The sequence below is a fragment of the Psammomys obesus genome, unplaced genomic scaffold (assembly GCF_907164565.1).
Source record: "Psammomys obesus unplaced genomic scaffold, mPsaObe1.curated_primary_1811, whole genome shotgun sequence".
Lineage (NCBI taxonomy): Eukaryota > Metazoa > Chordata > Mammalia > Rodentia > Muridae > Psammomys > Psammomys obesus.
The window spans coordinates 22,544,457-22,565,913 of NW_026596040.1; the positions used below are offsets into that span (position 1 = coordinate 22,544,457).

General features: G+C 38.9%; 1 protein-coding gene across 7 annotated transcripts in view; it reads left to right on the plus strand.

Annotated features, from left to right (window-relative positions):
- Positions 1–4,580: 4,580 nt before the first annotated feature.
- The window catches only part of Csnk1a1 (casein kinase 1 alpha 1), a 33,779-nt gene continuing 16,902 nt past the window's right edge, over positions 4,581–21,457 (plus strand). For 2 of the 7 annotated variants that reach the window (XM_055622958.1, XM_055622961.1), the window contains exons 1-5: positions 4,583–5,230; positions 5,829–5,935; positions 15,557–15,683; positions 16,680–16,778; positions 19,082–19,165. In XM_055622958.1, coding sequence (XP_055478933.1) covers positions 5,108–5,230; positions 5,829–5,935; positions 15,557–15,683; positions 16,680–16,778; positions 19,082–19,165 — 540 coding nt within the window. In that variant the 5' untranslated portion in view covers positions 4,583–5,107. Of the gene's footprint in view, positions 5,231–5,828; positions 5,936–15,556; positions 15,684–16,679; positions 16,779–19,081; positions 19,166–21,457 lie in introns of all 7 variants that reach the window. The other 5 variants (XM_055622960.1, XM_055622959.1, XM_055622963.1 and 2 more) reach the window with 5 other exon arrangements.

The window sequence follows — 21,457 nt, forward strand, 5'->3', positions numbered from 1 at the left end:
TTTTGTAGCTTCTTTTAATTATGACATAAATTTGTAGTTTCCTTCCTTGGTCCGTTTTGCAATCCTGAAATGGAGGGACTTGAGTAATAAAAATAATCTTCTTCAATGTAAAAAAAAAAACAACTGAATTCAAGCAGATTTGCCTCAGCTGTCCTATCAAAAAATTGTAAACAATGAAAAATTTTTCCTATGTAACATTTATGGCATAAGATCATGTGTTATAAAAATAATATTATAGATTGGATGTAATGGCAACTGCCTTTAACTCCAGTACTCCAGAGATAGAGGCAGGAGGATCTCTGTGAGTTTGAGGTCAGGTTGACCTACATAGTAAATTCCAGGCCAGCCACTACATAGTGAGACCTTGACTAATATTATATATTATACATTATATATTACATAATATATTACATATTACATGTTATATATTATATTATTATAAATTTTTGTAAATATTATAAAAGAAATGCAGTAAGTATTGCAAGCAACGATTGCCTTACCATGGTTAAAAAAACATCAGTCCAGATAGATGCCATGTGAAAACCCAATGTCACATTGAGTAGAAGGCAGTTTCACAGGCCTTTAGAATAGCCTGGAAATTCTTATTTCTGTTCCCTGTTCACTTAAACACCTACAAACACCTTGTCAACAGGAATTTTCTACATGAAAAATGAATTGTGGAAATGTCATAATTGCTGCCTTTTCTCATTTTGGCCATCAAACAATAATTGTGACATTCTTTTTTTAGCTGGCAGCCTACCTCCTCCCACTAGGAGGTTAGAGAATGTCACCTTTGGTTTGTTGAATCATCTAATAATAACTGCAGCAGCATATATTTTTGTGAAGGTTATGTCTGAGAAGGTCTCCTCTCACATATCCTATTTCAACAAATGCAAAGCAATACGGTCCTTGGCACAGTGGGGGGACAATAAGAAAAATGAGCTAAAAAAGTATGATAACAGAGCTTGAAATTCGAAACAACTTTTAAAAAATGTCATGATGTATCTCATTTGAGCTAAACAGGCTACCAGGTAAGTAGAAAAGTCTGAAGTCTATCATTTGACCACCAAGACAACATGGGTAGGAAACACTTTTAGGGTTTCTGAGCTTGGTCAGAACCCAACTGGAAGTAAGGAACTCATGAACTACAAAATACTCTTTAAGTATGAAGGGCATTTCAATATAATTGGGTATTTTATCTTGGTGGATTAGGGCCCTGTAACCCAAACCACCAAGACCACCACAGACACACATTCCCACTCTGGCCCTGCTCACTGCACGGCGCAAAGGCTTAGCTGTGTTGCTCTCAGCTGGCAGCAAATGGAGCAGTCATTCCATTTCCTGTGATAAGCATCAATGCCTCCTGGCACCAGCATGGAGAGGTGAGAGTTAACAGGATGTGGCTTTAGGACCAGCTCTCCTCAGGAATGGTAACTCAAGCGTCTCCAAATTTAGTCTCACAAAGAAGAGTGGATTACTAGAGTGAGCCATGAGTCACAGGGAACACAGCTTTATGCCCTCGCTAGTGAACAATGCAGAGGGAGAGAATGGCGATTTGACAAAAGAAAGGCACATAGAAATTACAGAAGCTGCAGAATTTAAGGAAAGTCTTCCTAACAAAAATAACAAAACATCCCTAAGCGCCAAGCGGTACGTTAATGGTTCATATGAATTGAATAAAATAATTAAAAATATAATTTGATAATCTAAATATTATCAAGTCGTTCTAACCAGAATTGTGGGAGTGGGGTAGAGAAGGCCAGTCAATGTTGGCACATTTTTATTTTTTTAATTCATGCTCAAGTCCCAGCTTTAGTCAGGACACAAGGATGTACGCCTTCTTGTTATCAGGATGTATTTCCAGCTTTTGTGTGTTACACTGCAGAACATTCATTTCAGACAAACACGTCAAGGCCTCCAGCATTGTTTCAGAGTAATCCTGAGAAGGAGAGGAAAGACTTGGCTGGATCTTCGCTGTTGAATTTCATTACTTTATTGTGTTGGGTGGTAAAGGTCATTTTTTTCCTTTCCCTCTCTGTTAAACAATTTTTTTTTTTAGGCAAAAAGAAAAAAAAAAAAGAGGACTTTTAGAAGTTATTTAACCCATGTCTGTCTCCTACCTTCAGGGAAAGCTCTACTGAAAACAAAAAATACAAAATTGATGTCAGTGTCAAACACTGGGAAACAGGCCAAACAGATCATGACTCTGACCCAAAAGCACATTCCTGTTTTCCTCATGTTTTCAATCACTTCATTGACTCCTCCATCTGCTACTGACTGTATACTCAGAGGTGTTTGATAGTCAACACCTGGAAAGGTACTTGTATTCTAAAGGTGTTGCATTGTCCTACTGATTTATAGGTTTGAAATCCTTGAGGTGAACAAGCCAGTTTGTCTTTTTTGAATGTGCCTGAACTTGTGTTTGTTATTATTTAACCCCCCCCCCAAAAAAAAAAACAAAAAACACTCTACCAGGGAGCTTTTCTTGAGTTACACTGGTTTTTTTTGAAAAGTTAATCTAGATTTGTCAATAAATACAGATGTAATTACTGGGATACAATTCTTTAAATTTGTGTTCTACCCTTTTCAAAAGTTCTCTTTTTCTTGGTTAGGTTGGTGTCTAGTTGGGTCTTTGCCTTTAAGATCCATGTGATCTTGGGCACATCAGTTTATCATAGGAGGGCAAAATGGTATGTGCAAAAGTGCTCTGTAAATTGTATTTGAAAATGTAATTATCAAACTTGATCTCTAAATTTCTCCAGGGTCCAAAGTTTTTATTGATTTTCAAAATGATATTTCTAAAATTATTCATCTGATAAGTGCCAACGATTATATTTTGGCACACATGAAGACTCCTTTAATTACAAAGCCGCTGCCAACTTAATGAGTATGGCATGATTGGTGAGTTTAAATAACACACCCCAAATAAAGCCAAGTCTTCAAAAACTTTGGATGAAAGTTTCTGCAGAATGATACATGAGTTAAAGGAGAATACTGAGTCACAACTAATACCTAAAAACAGTTTCCACATTAAAAGCAAACACCGCCAAGTTTGGCCTTCCCGTGGCAAGTAAATGAAAATCGTAAGATTGACTCAATAGAAATCACAGCTGCACAGGTTGTGGCCACTCATATTTGAAAATATTTAGTACCTAGTCAGTACTGGATAGTGACTATAATATTCCGGGAACAAATAACACATGCCAAATTATAAACTTTATTTTACATTTACTGTGAAATCATAGAACCGCAGAAGCATTTCTTCTGTGTGTCTGGAGTCCACTCTGTGCTCTCCCTACCACAGCAACTGAGCATTTGTACCTGTCCACCAAGATTCCTTTTTTTTTTTTTTTTTTTTTTTCTTTTTCGACTCTCACGTAAGCTTTGGCTAACCCTGGTTTGTTTGTGCTTCAGAACTACTTGTCAAACCCTAGGTACATTCTGTTTCTAACCACTGTACCAGCTTTCAAAGCCGCATTTAAAGCTTGCTCCCACCCCCACCCCGGTCTGGAGTGATGGCTCAGTGATTTAGAGCACCTGCTACTCTTGCAGAGGCCCTGGAGATCAGCTCTGTCACCCATAGCCGTTGGCTCTCAAGCCCCTGTGACTCCAGGCTCGCACACACACATAACACAAAATAAAAGTGTAACTTTTTTCATTTTTTATTTTAATGTTTATTACAGGATTGACTAAAAATTTTTACAACCTAGGCCATATTCGTGTTTCATAGCACCCACAGGAGCTTTTGTGAACCTAATTTCACACTCAATTTTCAATCAAATTTTGTAACTGAAAATACGGTCAAGTTGATTGTTTTATTGATTTTATTTTAGAATTACCTTAAGCTTTAAACGCTGTCAGTTTTATTTTCTAACTTATTTTTATTGCTTGCATCAATACTGTACCTCTCAAAATGCAAACGAAATTGTTTCTTTGGGCGTGTGTGTAACAACTTTTATTGTGCACAATCTATTGTTACCAAGTTTTTACGTGCAGTATGTTAGGAGTATTATAAAAAGCATCTATTAGAATTGTTCCTTTCGGGTCAAGCCTATTCATAGGGCCACACGGACATAGGACAAGACAAATTCCACAAACTCTTTGTGCTATCTTAAAAAAAGGGGGGAGAGGAGCTAGCAAGCCCTGAACTCTACCTACTAGTCATCAGCTAGGCACTACTAAAACCTGAACCATTTCCTAAACCCTGCTCCCAGAAAATGGGCTGGAAAAGGACGGCCTCACAGAGTGACCTGAAGGATCAAAGGTTATAGAGCGCTTCAAACGCGGAATAAGGATCAACACTCAACTCCCAAGGAGACCAGAAGCTTTCATTGGCCACATTTGGGAAGGAGGTGTGGGAAGGTGACTCCCTAACGCGCCCTCGACGCACAGCCCGACACAGGCCTCGGGGGTCTGAGGTGACTAACAGGTAGCAAGAGCGGATCCGCAGACGGCCGGAAGTGGAAGTGAGCCCGGGGCGGGGAAGAGGACTAGCCGCACCAGGCCTGCGCAGTCGGCAGGCATATCAGTGCGCAGGCGCAGCGGGGCGTGCCTGGGTGACGCTTCAAGCGTGGGCTGCGACTCTCGCGGATCCGGTTCCGCCCTCCCTCCTGCAGCCCACCCTACCGAAAGAGGGCCCGAGATCCCTTTCCCAGAGTGCTCTGCGCCGTGAAGAAGCGGCTCCCGGGGACTGGGGGCATTTTGTGTTGGCTGGAGCTGGAGTAACAAGATGGCGGCTTCGGCGGAGTGACGGGTTCCCTCCGGGCCGGCGCCGGCGGCATTGGTGGCAGTGGGACCGCCGCCCTGATACACCGAGCCCCTTTCCCAGCCCGCGACGTCGCCGCGAACTCGAGACATCGGTGGCCTCCCAAATAGCAAGTGGCCGAGCTTCAGCAGCCGCGACCACCCTTCAGCAAACTGTGGCCTGGCCCTCAGCGAGCGGCAGCGATCCGGCTTCTCTCAGCCGACCCTGCGCCCTGTAACGACAACAGAAGCCTCGGTTTTCCGTAGCTGCCACGCTCTGCCGGGTGGAACAGCCCCGGAGGCCTCCATCCTCTTCCCAGAGGTGTCGGGGCTCAGCCCCCCGCCTCCATCTTCGCGTCTCAGGATGGCGAGCAGCAGCGGCTCCAAGGCCGAATTTATCGTCGGAGGGAAATACAAACTGGTACGGAAGATCGGATCTGGCTCCTTCGGGGACATTTATCTGGCGATCAACATCACCAATGGCGAGGTAATCACCCGGTCCGGGGGGGACGTTAACGCTAGGCTTATTTTCACCCCAACCCCCCCTAAGTATTCCAAGCCTCTTCCCACTGCACGCACGCACGCACGCACTGGGGGGTCCGGAGCGAGCCAGTTTTCCTGGCTTAGCAGCCTCCCCTGCTATTTCCCTAAAAAGGAAAAACCCGATAGAAAGGCTGGGTAAACTCTGAGGTTTCCCACCTTGTTCAAACTGTCTCGTCTTTTTAATCGTTAAGATGAGAAGGGGGAAGTCGTGTGATCGCCATGATTTTCTTTGTATTTCTTAAATTTAATGGTTTCTTGTTCCAGTTAGAACAGTTTCCTTAAAAAAAAAAATAATAACTCGCTTTATGTTCCAATATTTCCTTTCTGGATGAATCCTTTAGATGTGGAGGACCTGGGGAGTTAGCCATTGCCCTCAGAAAAGGCCTTTGAGGCTGCTTGTGTTTTGTAATCACAAAGGTGGCCTTTCCCCATCCTTTTCACGTCCTTGCGGCCACCAGAAGCAAGCATTGCTCACGTCTATCCTCGTTTCCCAAGTAAGTTTGTGTAGCGATGTTGATGCCATCGTCCCCTTTTCTCTGCAGGAAGTGGCAGTGAAGCTAGAGTCCCAGAAGGCCAGGCATCCCCAGTTGCTGTACGAGAGCAAACTGTATAAGATCCTTCAAGGTGGGGTTGGCATCCCTCACATACGGTAAGAACCTTTGAGCACATACATAGTCAGTTACAGAGGGAATTGCGAAATGGTGATAGGGTTTGAGACTGGTAATGGGACCGGATGCATCGGTCTCGGTACTGAGTCCGCCCCAGATTCCACAGTTAACCGAAATCGTTGGGTAAATTTTAGTTCTTCAACTTAGTGGAAATTTGTTTGTTGCACTGCTGCATTTAGCTTCTGTTATTTTTCCGCTTCCCGAGGCTTTCGTTTGCAGTTAACTATGCAGGTCGTCTTTGATCCCTACGCGGAAGGGTTGGCTTCTTGCTATCTTTACGGTGACCTTTGATGTTCGTACCTTTGTGCACTGAAGTGGTTTTGAAGGTGTGAATGTAACCGAGTTTAATCTGTTGGGTTTGCTATCGGAGCTGGTTTGGGAAATGGCTGCTCTTTTGTTGTGTTTTTGTTCCAACATGTCTTCCTCCTCCGCTTAGAAAATGGCGGAGCGACGTGACTCAACCCCCATATTCCTGCCTTTTTCTCAGCTTGGATTTACAAATTAAGCTTCCTTGATGTCCCTTTAGCAGCGTTAAATGGATTAACCCATGAAACGCCAAGAATTTGAGTTTCATAAGGCCATGAGATTCTGGGAAGATGACATGACAGTATGTGATCTCTGCAGCAGATGCAACCTAAACTTGTTAAATTGTACTAAACGAACATTCTTAATGTCCCTGCCCAGTGTGTTCATTGCTTTTTGCCTTTGTGAATGGTAATATTTGACATGTTTCAGTTCTTAGAAAGTTTTTATGGGTAATGGCAAAGGCAGTTTTGAACAGCACCAACTGTTGAAATCTACTGGTCAGCTGTATAAAAGAAAACTTCCCTTAACAGAAGTTTGATAAGTGGTTTCAACCTGTTGAGTTATCTTGTTGGTAACATTTAAGGGGAGTTGGTTTTGTTGGAAGGGTATGTTAATGGTAAATAGAAATGATAATAGGGATAAAAACTGCTCTTTCAAATATTTAATGTTAGCGAAAGAATTTTAAATTAACTTTATTTTTGAAAACTATAGTTTAAACATCACTGTTGCCCAGCAGTACTCAAACATAGCATTTGACAACAGAATCCTAGTTGAGAATTAAAATGGACTGCTACATAATATATTCTTTCTTTTACTATTCCTCTGCCTAGAATGGGCTATGTAGACACCTGGAACTCATAGAGATCTGCCTGCCTCTGCTGGGAATAAAGGAGCGCTGTGCCACACCTGGCTTCTTCCTTTTTTTTTTTTTTTTTTTCCTAAATCCTGAATTAATGAATTACTTTCAACCTAAATAACGCCACTTTTAAAAACACATTTTTTAGGGGTGTGGTGGCACACACCTTTATCCCAGCACTGGGGGAGGCATAGGCAGGTGGATCGCAGTGAGTTACAGGCCAGCCTGGTCTACAGAATGAGTCCAGGACAGCCAAGACTACACCGAGAAAAAAACAAAAAAAGAGAGAGAAACACATTTTTTAAAACTGAACATTTTTAGTAAATATGCTGGGAGATAACCGCAGCATTAGTTATTTGTAAATGAGAATGAGCTCGTGGGGGGGGGGGGGGAATCCAGATTTATGTGGCAGAGATTAAAGTGAAATTGGAGGAGATCAAGTTTGAGTTTTTTAATTATTTTTGTTTCTAATATACACTGTCATGGGAGGAAATGCGGCCCCTGGCCTCTACTGACTTGCCTCTATTACTATTGTTTTCCTGGGGTTTCCTAAGTAGAATCAGCCTCTGTCAGGTCATTTGTGTTTGGTTCATTTCACATGTTGTCATGCCCCATATTGCCCTGTAATGGGAGATTTGTATTGTAAATTTAAAAACAAAAAAACAAACATTAGATCGTTGCATTTATAATGCTAATCCAATACTAATGTGTTCTTTAGTCTGGTAGCATATTTAAGGACCATACAGATACAGATCATTCAGGGTAGTGAGTAGTATACCAAATAACCAGATGAATAAATTAACATGTGAACAGACTAGTAGGTGCCTATTATAAGATGGTGAATCCAGAGAGAGTTATGGCCTTTGTAAGCTTTCTGTGGGTGGGGTTAAATAGATTAACCTGGCTTTTAAATTAAGGCTTCCTGGGAAAGGAGATGAGATTTCAGGATGAAAGCTTGGTGGACTGGTTGGGGAGGACATCCAAGAATAGAGTGGCTTCTGGGAGTGGTTCCTAAGGCAGAATGTGGTAATTAAGTAGGGATGGGGAAAGTTAGATTGTTTAGCAATGGTAGGAGTAGGTACATAGAAACAAATACAGACAGTGTGTTGGGTTTTGGTTTTGCTTGTTTGTTTTCAGTTGAGACTGGTCTCACTGTTCAGTTCTGGCTGGCCTCAAACTTAGATTCTTCTGTCTTTCCCTGTAGTGCTGGCCACATTGGTTTGTTGGTTTTAAAGGGAAGTAGCATTTTCCCGTTCTTGTATATTCTTCAGTATTTCTATGTCACTTATACATAGAATATATCTGATAAATATTTACTTGGTAAAGATTCAGGTAAGTTGGCTGGCTAGTGTTAGGTGAATAGAGCATTCTTTTGTATCCATTAGTTACTACTTTTAAGACTTTTAAAATTTCACCTCGTTTCACCTATCATGTGCATCCCCCTTTCATACTTAGCTTTGTATGCACACATGCAATCTGTTCATAAGATGGGCTTTAAGATATTCTGGTATATCTTTGAAAAAAAAAGTCTCAAAATTACCTGGCCTCCCTCTTCCTGTATACTTTGAGGGACTTAAAGCCACTTAGAACTTCAGCCTCAGGAGTGAAAGTATGGCATCTAGTTGTGTGCTATAAGAAACTAAATCCTTTTGGCTTGCGGAACATCTGTGAGCTCATCTAGAATTAATATTTCCTTTACATTCCTTTTCGATGTGCTGCTTTGAATTAAATTAACTTCTGTAAAGGAAAAAGTTGATTAAACAGGAACTGAGTTCTTACCCAAGTAGAACAATTAGGTATTGAATGTTTGAATTCTATATCTGCTCAAGGCGCTTGAAACTAGGGTGATCTAGAGTCTCTTAAACTTCTTTGAGGCTCATCACTTTCCTCATTTATACAATTAAAAAGAACATTAATAATTTATGCTTTTAGCTCTGTTGAGAGTGGGAAAGTGCTGAATGGAAATGGGGAGGCTAAGCAGTTAAGAGTATTTGAGGATCTGATTTCACACATGACATATATTCATACAGAATACACAAGACCTTCCAGTTGATAGTTACAAGCATCCCCCATCCCCCCCCCCCCCCCCAGAGATTAGTGCTATGTCAGAATGTTATTTTGTGAAACTACCTCCAAGACTTAGGGTTAAATGCATATGCTTTGGGCAACTTTTAGAAAGACATATAATGGTAGAATATACTTTTATAGGAAAATTGTGTATAAGAAGGTGGTTGAGAATATGGAAAAATACTTTTTACTTTAACCATGCCTTCCTGTTGTCTGCATCTGGATGTCAGGTATTTTAGAAAATACCTATCGGGTATTTACAAAATATTAGCTAATTCTTTTCCCTGCTAAAAGCAGTTTAAACAATTGTAATCTTAAGCTTTTGCTATTTATTAAGTGTATATCTTGTGGATGTGGTGGTAATGTTACAGAGGAAAACAGCTGTTGAAAGTGTTATAAAAAGTGACTTCTTTCAAAGTATAACTAAATCACAGTATGCTAGAAATGTTTTATATTGTTAATTTATGGCATGGTGTTTTTGAGCCAAATAAAACCAAAGAGATGTATAAAGACTATCTACTTATACAAATTAAACCTTGAGTCCCAGGAGAGTCCCTAGTCTTCTGGCTCCTAGTTCTCCTGAGAGCCATTATCACCTTGATGTCAAGGTCATACCGAGCCTACTCTATACTGCACACCTTTCTATTTGAAAGAGCCACGCTTAGCTTCATTCACTGTCCACAATTCCCGTCTCTATCCACACACATTAATTGAACAAAAAAACAAAACCTAGCTTAGCACTGTGGGTCAGTGCTGGACCACATGCTTAACATATGGGAGATTCTAAATTTAAGTGCCAGTATTTAAGATAGCTAGGCGTGGTGGTTCATACCAGTGTAATCCCAGCAGTTGGAGCATTGTCTGAGGCCAGCCTGGGTGACATAGCAAGACTAGTCTGCTAAGAAGAAAACTGTATAAACAGAAATCTAGAATTTTTTACATCTTTTTGAGTCAGGTTCTCACCATGTAACTGTCTGCCTTTGTGGGCAAGGCTAGCCTTGAACTTAGATCCTTCTGCCTCATGGGTGCTATGAGTAGATTTACATAACTGTCTTTTTATAGCTTAAAGTGAGTGAGCTTAAAATGATGCTCTCTGGTTAAAGCTTAGGTATAATTTACATACAGTGAAATATACAGGTGCTAATGTGGTTGAATTAGTTTTGACAAGTGTATGCCCTTCCTGAGCTACAATAATTATGTATATGAATTGCTTGTCCTTTATAACCACAGCTTATTTTTTATATTGTAGTTGTGTGTTATTCTAAATTTGATGAAAAATTGCATAAAACAAAGTAATAGCAAAGCCTTCAGTATCTCCTCGCTTTAGGTATTTGTAGAGGGTACATGACAAAATAATTTTGTAGTTGTGATGGCTGCTGGTTGAATACTCAGTTCTTTCCCATTGAAGACCTAGAATATTGCCATTCTCTAGTCTCAGTGACCAGTCAGTAGAAATGTGTGGCTGTTTTAATAGGATTATGAAAGTACCATACAAAAAAGGATTGTTTGAAGAGCATTAGATATTAAATGAAAATGGAAAAAGCAAAAGCCAAACTGTATTTGAACCTAGAATTCCATAATTTTTGAGGCAGGAGTTTCAAGAACAACCTGAGCTGCTTAAGGCACTCAAACAAAACAAACCAGTGGCAAGCTCAGTAGTTAAGAATGTGTACTACACTTGTGGAAGATCTGAATTATATTCCCAGCACCCATGTTGGCTAATAACCAACTCCAGCTCCAGAGAACCCAACCCCTCCTCTGTGGTCACTAATATAATACACATAAACATTTTGGAAAAATAAATAAATGAAGAACAAGAGTCAAACACTATCCAGGCATTATATATTAATTATCTCTTTTAATCATTACAACAATCCTATAAGTTGGGAGTTTCGTAAAAATAGCACTTTGTATGTGACATAGTTATTTAAGGCCTTGTGGGGCAATTCTGATGTGAAAATATAGGAACAACCATACTACACTATGTAGGGTTTAAAAACCATTGCCTCTCTTTGCTCAGCCTATTTATCCCTATTGTTTCTGAACTATATCTCAGTAATACCTTCACCTCTGTGTTGGCTCATGCCTTTAATTCAGCACTTGGGAGGCTGTGGCAGGTGGATGTCTTGAGTTTGAAGTTAGCTTGGGTCTCCAGAGCCAGCTCTAGGCCAGACAGGGCTACCTAGAGAAACTCTGTCACAGAAAAACATCAATGGACTCTTAATTTATGTGCTTACAGAATGCCGTATCAGACTGGTGCTGGAGGCTATACTGTGAACCTCATACAACCAGATGATTTGGGGTTTTTTGGGTTGGTTGTTTTGTTTTGGAGAAAGGAGTATCTAAAACTGTATGTAAAAACATGGTGTTTTGTGTGCATTCCTACAGTGCTTTGAGGAAAAGAAATAGGTCTTGCTGGTAGGTTCTCAGCATAGTGTTAGAGTATAAAAAACACACTTACTCTGGCTTCATTGTATGTGAGTGTTTACTTTTTTAAATCCAGCTGTACATGTTGAATTTTAGAAGTGTTTGATGCATGGATAGTTAAGTTCCTTAGTTTCTAATTGAAATGTTCTCCAGTTCTAATACTTGTATTAGACCAAGACTGGGCCAAGGCTAACTGCTAATTCACACAGTGAAATGTGGCCGTGCTCTTTTTGCTTTGAATACTGTTGTAAAGGAGCTGCTGTACTGTTGAAATTTAATGTCCCAGAAGCCAGGTATGGTAGCACACACATGTAATCTCAGTATTCCTGGCCAGCCTGGACCACAAGTGAAATCTTGTCTTTAAAAAAAAAATTCAGGGTTCTTTAGCTTATCATAAGGTTTATTACTATTGGCCATTTAAATTTCTAGGTAAATACCAACAGCGGTTGCTGCTTTGGTTTTTATTGTTATTTTTGTTTGTTTTATATTAAAGCCACTACAATGGCTAAAGTATAGGTAGAATAAGTTCCTGTGCTTAATTTGTATTGCCTTTAAATGCACGGTGGAGAAGTTTACAAGTGAACTTTCAGACTTTGTTGTCATGCCAGCCCTTATCTGAAATTGAAAAGCTTGGAAACAGTTATATTAGATGTGTCTCACACACTTTATTTGTTAGAAGTGTAGTAAAAACTTCTGGGCTGGAGGTCATGCTTTTATGAATACCATTCTCTACTTTTTCTGTTCTTCGTGTTTATTTTTGTTTTGTTTTTGAGGTGGGGTTCTCTTACTGTGTAGACCAGGCTGGCTTTGAACTTGAGATTTACCAGCCTTTGCTTTCCTAGTGATGAGATTAGAGGTATGTGCCACCACACTTGGCTTTCTTTTTCTGTTCTAAATTATGCCTTTTTATTGTTGTTTGGATTGTTTTTGTGTGGGGGTTGTTGGCACTAGGTTTAAATTAATTCCTAACACCAGGTTCCACTAAGTGAAATCAGTATTCCAGTTTTGAACTTCTGTAATCTTAATATAGAAATAAATATTAGCTGCTATTCTTCAGATGAACTCTTTGGTGGTTAAAACTGTCTTGGTTGCTTTGACATTCTTAAGTTTATGAGCATACTTAACGTAGCATATCTATAGTGACCTGCAGATATAAAAAGCTGTTCTTTCCTACATGAGTGGTTACTGTGTACCAGCAAGTTTAAAGTAGGCACACTTGAATGAAAAGTCGAAAATTATGTTTTTTGGCTATGGGTCATGAGCCAGGTGTGTGCTACCAGCAAGTTTGTCTTCCTCTGAAAATAAGGAGAACTGTATAAATCTCAAACTGAGATTGAACGTGTAAGGACATGATGCTTTCTTAACTTCAAGAAGATAGTGTGTAAGAATAAGCTTTAGGCAGTACCTGAAAGCCCTCAGTTGCTTTCACTGGTCAGTGTCTTATGTTAGGGCTATCTGTTTCTATGACAAAGCACCATGGCCAAAAGCAACTTTTTTAGGAAAGAGTTTATTTTAGCTTATTAGTTTATTTTAGCATAGCACAACTGAGGGAACTCAGGCTAGGAACTTGGAGGCAAAAGCTGATGCAGAGGCCATGGAGGATACTGCTTGCTTACTGTCTTACTCAGACTGCTTTATAGTATCCAGGACCACCAGCCTAAGAGTGGTACCTTCTGGACTTGCTCACATCAAGAAGCTGCATCACAGCTTGCCCACAAGCCAATCTAGTGGAGCCACTTTACAGATTGAGGTTCCCTCTTCGTATGACTGGCTTGTACAAAGTTCACATAAAACTAGGAGTACAGTCAGATTCAAGGGAGACAACACCATTGAAGTCATCTGTTTGAATCCAGTGAAGTGAGTCTTTTTCAGATCCTAACCATGATAGTAAGTAGCTACATGAGTGGAGAGATACTCAATAATTTAAGGGCATTGCTCTTTCAGAGGACTGGAATTCACATCCTAGCACCAACATGGTGGCTTACAGTTGTCCATAACTTGAGTACCAAGAGACTCAACAGATTTCTGTGTCAGCTACTTGAGCATCAGATTCATAAATGTACAATAGCTTGAGTGGTGTGTAGGCTTTATGCTGATAATCAGAACTGATGAGAGAGTTCAAGAGTACAATAGCCATATTTTTTAGGTCCAGAAGAAAATGTTCTACCCCTTTCTCTAGCTCTTATATTCTTTTGGGATGCTCCCTGAGTCTTGAGAACATGATATAGAAGTCCCAGTTAAGGCTCATCTTCAGTTGTGTTACTTATTTTCGGCACTGTTTAGGAGTCTTGACAGTAAGCACATAAACATAAACCGGAAGGAGCCTGTGAGTGCAGCTGGCAGCAGTGCTAGTGCACTGACATTCTGATATGCACACATTCTCCAGTTAGCAATGTGATAGTGGAAGCTTTCCCACCTATGAGTTCCCAACCATAGAGTGTTGACCAAGTTTATAGTACCAGATGCGAATTCCTCCCTGTGCAGCTAGCTTCACCCAGTCGGAAAGTGCGTAGTTACCTATAACAGGCCTGCCACTATTTGACATGGTTTTTATACAAGTATACATTGTATGTTTAATGACCTTTTTACTAAGATTTTAGGGAGAAAATTTGATACAACTGAATATGTGCTCTATCAGTAAAGGTCTGAGTTTAGAGCCAACTGAATGAGGTTTTATTTTGTATTTCTCTTGAAACCCACTGTGTTCTGATAGATGGCATTAATGAGATAAAGTATTGAGTATCTGGGATGACTAGTTAAAATAAATAACTTTTTAAAAAAGATAAACCATAGTACATTGTACAGTAAACTATCCTCTAGAAAAACCTTCATATTCTTGTGTTAAAACTGATGTTTTAAAATCAGGACTGTTTATCAACAGAATGCATGTTAGAGTAAAATTGTAAAAATAATAATAATAGCTTTAAAACACTTTGTTTCCTAGAGACCGGTACTTAGTGCTCTCTTTTGATCTTTTGAGACAGGACTTCATCTTACCCTGTAGCTTAGGCTGGCCTCAAGCTCTGCCTCAGGCTCCTGACAAGCACAGCCACATGCAGATTTGTAACGCCTTTGACATAGCTTTTATTTTTCTCTCCTTTTCGGTATTTTTTAACACATATTTCTAAATATGGTAAAATCTTGGCTTTAGTACCTAGTATTAACAAAGAAACCAGGCTAGGCTTTTAAGTCATTTATATCAGTTTTAGTTGTTTCTGGAGACAGAGGCTTGCTGTATATAGCCAGCTTGTCTCCATATTGTTTCTGAGAAGAATTTGTGTTTACAGACATTAAAATGTGAAAAAACTTGTAGTGATTTCTGGTCCTTGCAACAAGAAAAATTAACAGTATTGACACTTGAGTTGTTGGAGTGAGATTTTACTTATGTACAATATAACATAGGATAGCTGAAGCAATTCTTGAACAGATAAAAATCATGTTTTGTTACTACTTTTACAATACTAAACTAAGCAAAAATGGAATTCCTTTTCAGAGGACAAATAATTGAGGTGCAGTTTGGTGTGAAGGAAGCCAGGAGCCAATGATAAGAGGCCTTCCTGAAGTGTGGTGGGATGGCTGGGGTCCTTTTTTCAGTTACAAAGAATTAAAGTAATACAGATGGCTACAAAACTGAACTATGCTGGTGAAAAGTTATTAGGTGGCCATGCAAGAGGGAAAAGGTCTTATTATTCCTTATTTTTTTATAAAGTATTAATGATTTTGTCTTGTGACTAGAGAAAATGTTACCTTAGATAAACAAAAAGTTTAAATCTGTCTTTGAGATAGAATCTCTCTAGTTTAAAACTCATCTTCCTTAGTCTCCCAAGTACTGAGATTAGTAAGTGTGAACTACCATGCCTAAGAAATAGGCCTTAACCTTTAAACAATTGAAATTATATGATATTAAGTGATAATTAATGTTTTGTATTGACTTTTGCTTTGTTAGGTGGTATGGACAAGAAAAAGACTACAATGTGCTAGTCATGGATCTCCTGGGGCCCAGCCTTGAAGACCTCTTCAATTTCTGTTCAAGAAGGTTCACTATGAAGACTGTACTTATGTTAGCTGACCAGGTGTGTGAACTTTTGAAAAAAAAAATTAAAAACTGAGAAAGCTTATTTATATGTCAACATTTCATAGAGCAGAGTAGTTGTAACCCCATGTGTCACTAATTTTCTCAAAAAGCATTAAAAATGTGTTTGTTGTCCTACAGTAGCAGGTTATTTGTTCAGGTGTACAGTCTGGTGTGTTTTATAAATGGGTTCCTCTGGGAATAAGATACAGCATTACGTGTAGCATTCTGAATTTTTACTGTGTATGGTGGCACAGGCTCTTGAAGATCTCAGCATTTGGGAAGCTGAAGAGGGTTACCAATTCAAGTCCAGCCTAGGCTTTATACAAGATCCTGTCTGTGATGGAAAACCTTTTTTATTTAATTAATGAGGCACCAGAATAACAAAAAATTAATCTTTAGCCAAATTGATACTTAACGTAAAAAAATCTGGAACATTAATAGCATTGAAGCAACAACACCAGGATATTTTAGAAATGCCAGCCTGGCTTGAGACTCCTTAGGTTTACTACTTGAGTATCCAAAGTAGAATAAATCGTCCCTTCTAGGAGTTAAAAGGCAAGGAGAGAACAATACAAAAATAAATTAAGGTTCTATGGTAGAAGAGTAACACCAGTAACATGAGAAAGAAGTTGCTGAAAACTGCTTTCTGGGAATGTAGTCCTTAGAAACCATTCTTTCTTACTGTGTGGAACCTGTAGAGATCCACCTGCCTGTACTAAGGCTGGTTGGTATTAAAGGTGAGTACCATCACTTCCAGCAGCCGGTGTTTTTAATTATTCATACTAGCAGAGCAACAGGCCAAAAACCATTACAAGTTTAGGCCCAGATAGCCAGGCTTGAAAGAGATGAAGGATTTTGTTGTTCTTCCACTTTTTGTTTTTCTAGTGCTGTCATTATAGATTATTAATAATTAACATACTGGAGTACTTGAGAAATTATGAGTTGCTTTCTTTTATCTTTATCATGTATTATTTCTACCCTTTTTCTTTTTCAGATGATCAGTAGAATTGAATATGTGCATACAAAGAATTTTATACACAGAGACATTAAACCAGATAACTTCCTAATGGGTATTGGGCGTCACTGTAATAAGGTTAGTTAAATGCTGTGCATGAAAGAACAGAGTAAAATATTGATACAGATTGCTTTGATAAACTCTTGAATCTTTTAAAAAGCCATAGTAAATTGAATTTGCTGTAATTTGCTTAAGAGATTGTGCTAGCATAATCACCTAACTCTATTAACTTAGTAACTTGAAATATATTCTCTCCAACTTAACCAACCAAGGTTAGTTTATTTATGTGAAAATATAAAATTCCAAGGGCTTTTTATTGAGTTTTAATCACCTAAATTTAATTTGGGACAATTGTATCTAGTTTTCATTCACTTAAATAGTGAAAACATTTACATATAACCCCTCCTTGATGGTACAAATCAGATCTTAATTTTGGACACTAAACTGTGGGTTTTGTAATACATGTGCTTGTGCCAGTGTGGCAACCACTGACCCATCTGTCAGTATGGCATTAACACTTGCTGACTGAGCATGGTTGATACTGAGAAATCTTCAGTCCTTGGATTGGTGTATTTAAAAGAATAACTTTTGGGCCTGCTTCAAAAGTAGCTTACAGTTTATTACTTGGGTTTCAAATTGGGTGAGTTCTCCACCCCTCCCCCATGCTGTTACAGGAAAATACTGACTAGTGAATTGAACATTCATATAGCAAAATGAGTGCTTATTGGGGGTTCCTGACATGGTTCCACATATGGGGTGATAGTAGTAACGCATGATTGCAGTTAGAAACTAATTATATTGAAATTTTGTCTGCAATGCTTAGTTTTATTGAGTGAATTGCTTTCTTTATTCATTCAATGTTGAGCTCGGGCAGACAGGCAGCATTGGCAATGCACGAAGCATGTTCCGATCTGATGATCTCAGAAATTCTCAACTTCAGGACAAATGGGGGGGTGGGAGCCTTTTTTGTTTGTTTTTTGGAAGGAAACTTCCCATTTGTTAACCAGTTAGGGAATGTGGTGTTTTAGGTCCAGCTGTAAATGTTTACTTTGTTTGCCTGTATGAATGCCAACTTGGAGCCGTTATTAGAACCGGTGTTACTAATGTGAGCGATATTAATGTTGGTCCTACCAAGTTTTAGGCAATTAGATTTTTCAATGAACTTCATATATTGAAGGGCTTTTCAGCCATATAATTTATGTTGCATCCCCAAATTGCATGTGAAGAAATGTAGCTTCTCTCTTTGAAGCATCCAGGTTCTTAGTTACTATTGTAAAACCTGGTAATTGGTTGGAAAAAAAATAACGGTCTTAATTTTTTCTCCTGCAGTTTTGGTAGTTTGATTCTTCTTTTGGCCATTTCCCAGCCCTCTCCTTCCTGTTTTCTTACCCTTAAACACCCGTTATTCCTATGTTATCCCTGTTCTGCACAGTAGCAGAGCAGTAAGTACATGGTTTTTGCCTTCCCTTTAAACAATGGCCTAGGTAGTAAAACCTCACCCTCTTTCCCCCTTCTTATGAGTAGTTCCTTTAATCACATAGATGTCTTGAAGTCCATTATCCTTTTTAGAATCTGTCTTTCGTACAGAGTAAAATGATTTTGTGTCACTGCTTACCTGTAGCAGTTTCAGAGACTGTAGGACAGAAGTGAAGTGCTTCCTGTAAGATTCACATAAAAATGTTCCTCTTGGACACTTGAGTGTTATGTTTCTATAGTTGGTTTTTTGGTGTTTTCTGTACTACGGTAGCTTGAAAGTGCCCATTGTGTAAGACCAGCTCCTTCAGTCAGCTTGTACCAGTAGTTTTGTATCCATAAGGGATCAGGCTTGATGGGGTAGGGGCAGCTTCTGAGTTTGGTTTTTGAAGTTAAATTTGTTAACTTGGAAATTGTTCTGAATTTGATATTTAGGAGTAGCCACTCCGATTGTAGTGAATTTGCTCATCTCTTCCAGTAATCGGCCCTGCATGCTTTTAAAAATAAATTTTAAGGTGACTAAATGCCTTCTACCTCTTCCTTACTGAAGATTTTTCCCCCATACATTCTTTTGGGGGGAAGGGCAGATTGTGGTATCAAAGATTGCAGATCCAAATTCCCCATTTTTTATTTAAAAAATAAATAGCCAAATGTCACCATTGATACCCCTGTTTCAGGCAGTGACACAATCATAATGGCATTAAAAACTTAAGTATTCTAGAATTCAATGTTCTTGAGCATGTGATTTTTATTTGGAAAACTGAGAAGCTACAGTGCTTGGTGGAAGAAGGATGGCATTTGGCTACCCTGTTCTTTCTCTGATGCCTCGGTGTTGCCTGTCTGCGCCGGCCATTGTTGCAATGTACGCACTACTGTTTGATGCACTGCCACCTCTATTGTCTGTTCAGTGTTTAGAATCTCCAGTGGGGAAGAGGAAAAGAAGCATGACTGTTAGTCCTTCTCAGGACCCATCTTTCTCAGGATTAAACCAGGTCTGAAACTGTCTCCTATTCCAACCTCAACCCCAAATTCATGTGCTTTTCTTTCTTATTGTTTTGTTTTAATACTTTTACTTAACTCTGGAGAATATAGATCTTGCTCAAGCACCTCTTACGTTGGCATTATTCAGACATACTTGGCAAACATGTAACATTACTAAGATTTTCATGGCTTTTGCTTAAAACTTTTAAACTTAGATGAAACCTAAATAAAAATAGGATACTGTCTTTGTTTTAGATGTCTAACATTGATATGAGGAAATGCTGTTAGTTTAGTATTGGAGCCTTTACTTAAAAAATAAACTTGAGGTAGGCTAGCTTTAAAAAGGTGTTTGGAGTTGGAGAAATTAATACACAATTGAGTCTCGCTTTGCTGTAGTGACCACTCCGTTGTACTTTCCTCTTTCCCTAAGATCCTCAGGTAAGTATAGGTCAGGTTTCACAGTCAGTATTTCTCAGACTTGATTCCTCAGGCTGTCAATTCTTAGCTTTCACCAAATGGTTTCTTACAGAGCATTATATGCTCTAGACTAGAAGACTTTGTATTTATAATAGAATAGTGACAATATAAGGAGGTTAAAAAAAAAAAACCTAAATGGTCAGTGGCCATTATTAACATGAAGATAACAGTATATCATCTGTTTTAGATTTGGGCAGGCTAAATAACTCAGTAATTTAATCACTTTATAGTTTATTTACTTCCTCGAAATTGTAGCCCTGCCCTACCCCATCCCCATGATGTATGTATGTTTGTTTGTTTGTTTGTTTGTTTGGAGACCAGGTCTCTGTAGCTCTAGTTGGCCTGGAACTTGATGTGTAGATGAGATTGGCTTCAAACTGAAAGTCATCCTATCCACCTACCTGTACCACCATGCCTGACCCAATATAAATTTTTGTTTGTTTTGTTTTGTTTCTGAGACAGGGTTTCCTGTATAGCCCTGGCTGTCCTGGAACTTGTTGTGTAGACCAGGTTGTCCTCGAACTCAGATCTACCTGCTTCCCGAGCGCTGGGATTAAAGGCATGCACCGCCACCACCCAGCTTCAGTAGCACTATTAGACCGAGTGGGGTGATGCATGCCTGTGATCCCCACAAGTAGAGGAGGATCACAGAAAGTTCAGGCCAGGACTAGTTACATAGGGAGTTTCCAGATAACTTAGGGAGTTGCATACTAAGACCTTTTCTCAAAAAATAAACCCCCAAAAGAGCTTACTGCTGTGGTACATCTTGGTTGGGGGTGAAAGCACATGAGTTAATGCATTCATTATAAAAAGAAACAATTTTTAAAAACTTAATAGCCTCATTTTTACTTACCCATCCATTTGTACATTTTGCAGCATAACAACTTAATAATCTAAATAAATGTTTTAATATTTTGTTAATATACAAGCTAATTAGGTTGCAAATAATAAGAGTTTACAGGAAAGTAACTTGTTCCACTAATGAAAAGGTGCGGTCCTTACGCTTAACTAATACTGACTTTCCTTATTAGGTCTATCTTTATTTAGTTTCTTATTAAATACTGGGGCATTTGAGGAGTTAGTATTTGACTTAGGGTTTTTTTTGCTTTTTACTTTTTTTTTTTTTTAATACTGTTTCCTCAATTTTGTAGAGGAAATAACTTGAGTATTGGGTTTCTTGAATCAGTCTTGGTTGTTTACACAGTATCTGCTTATTGAGTTGCAAATGGAGATTTAGCTTTGAGTGGTAGTTGTCATACATAATCCACATTAGCCACTTGGAATACAAGGAAACCTCAGATTCTATGAATAAATGTTTTAAATACCATGAAGCTGAATATGCTTTGTTGTTAGTTTTTGTTTTCAGTGTCAGTCTGCAGATTGTATGCTCATTGACTGTTAGTACACTGGTGCTGGTTTTCTTACTGACAGGGATGCGCAGTGCAAGCTATATGTATTAAAATACTTACCCATGCTCCTAAATAACTTGATTGCTTAGGGATATAGTACTAGATTGACAGGACTTTTGTTATCCAGTGTAGCTCTCAGTAGTAACTTAGTCTTGTTTTATAGTAGACCAAATAAAAGTACAGTTGATAGTACCTGGCAGAAACAGGTTATGTTTTGTTTTTTAGGGGGCCTCTCACTATATATAACTCTGCCTAGCTAGCCTGGAACTTTTTCTTTTTGTTTTAAAAGATTAAGGTAACATGTTTCCTAAAACATCACAGATTCCACACTGGCAGAGGAGACCCAATAGTTTAATGAAAAGAATAGTATAGGTGAAATTAGAAAAGTCACTAGTCTGAGTGTGTTCTATGTGCACA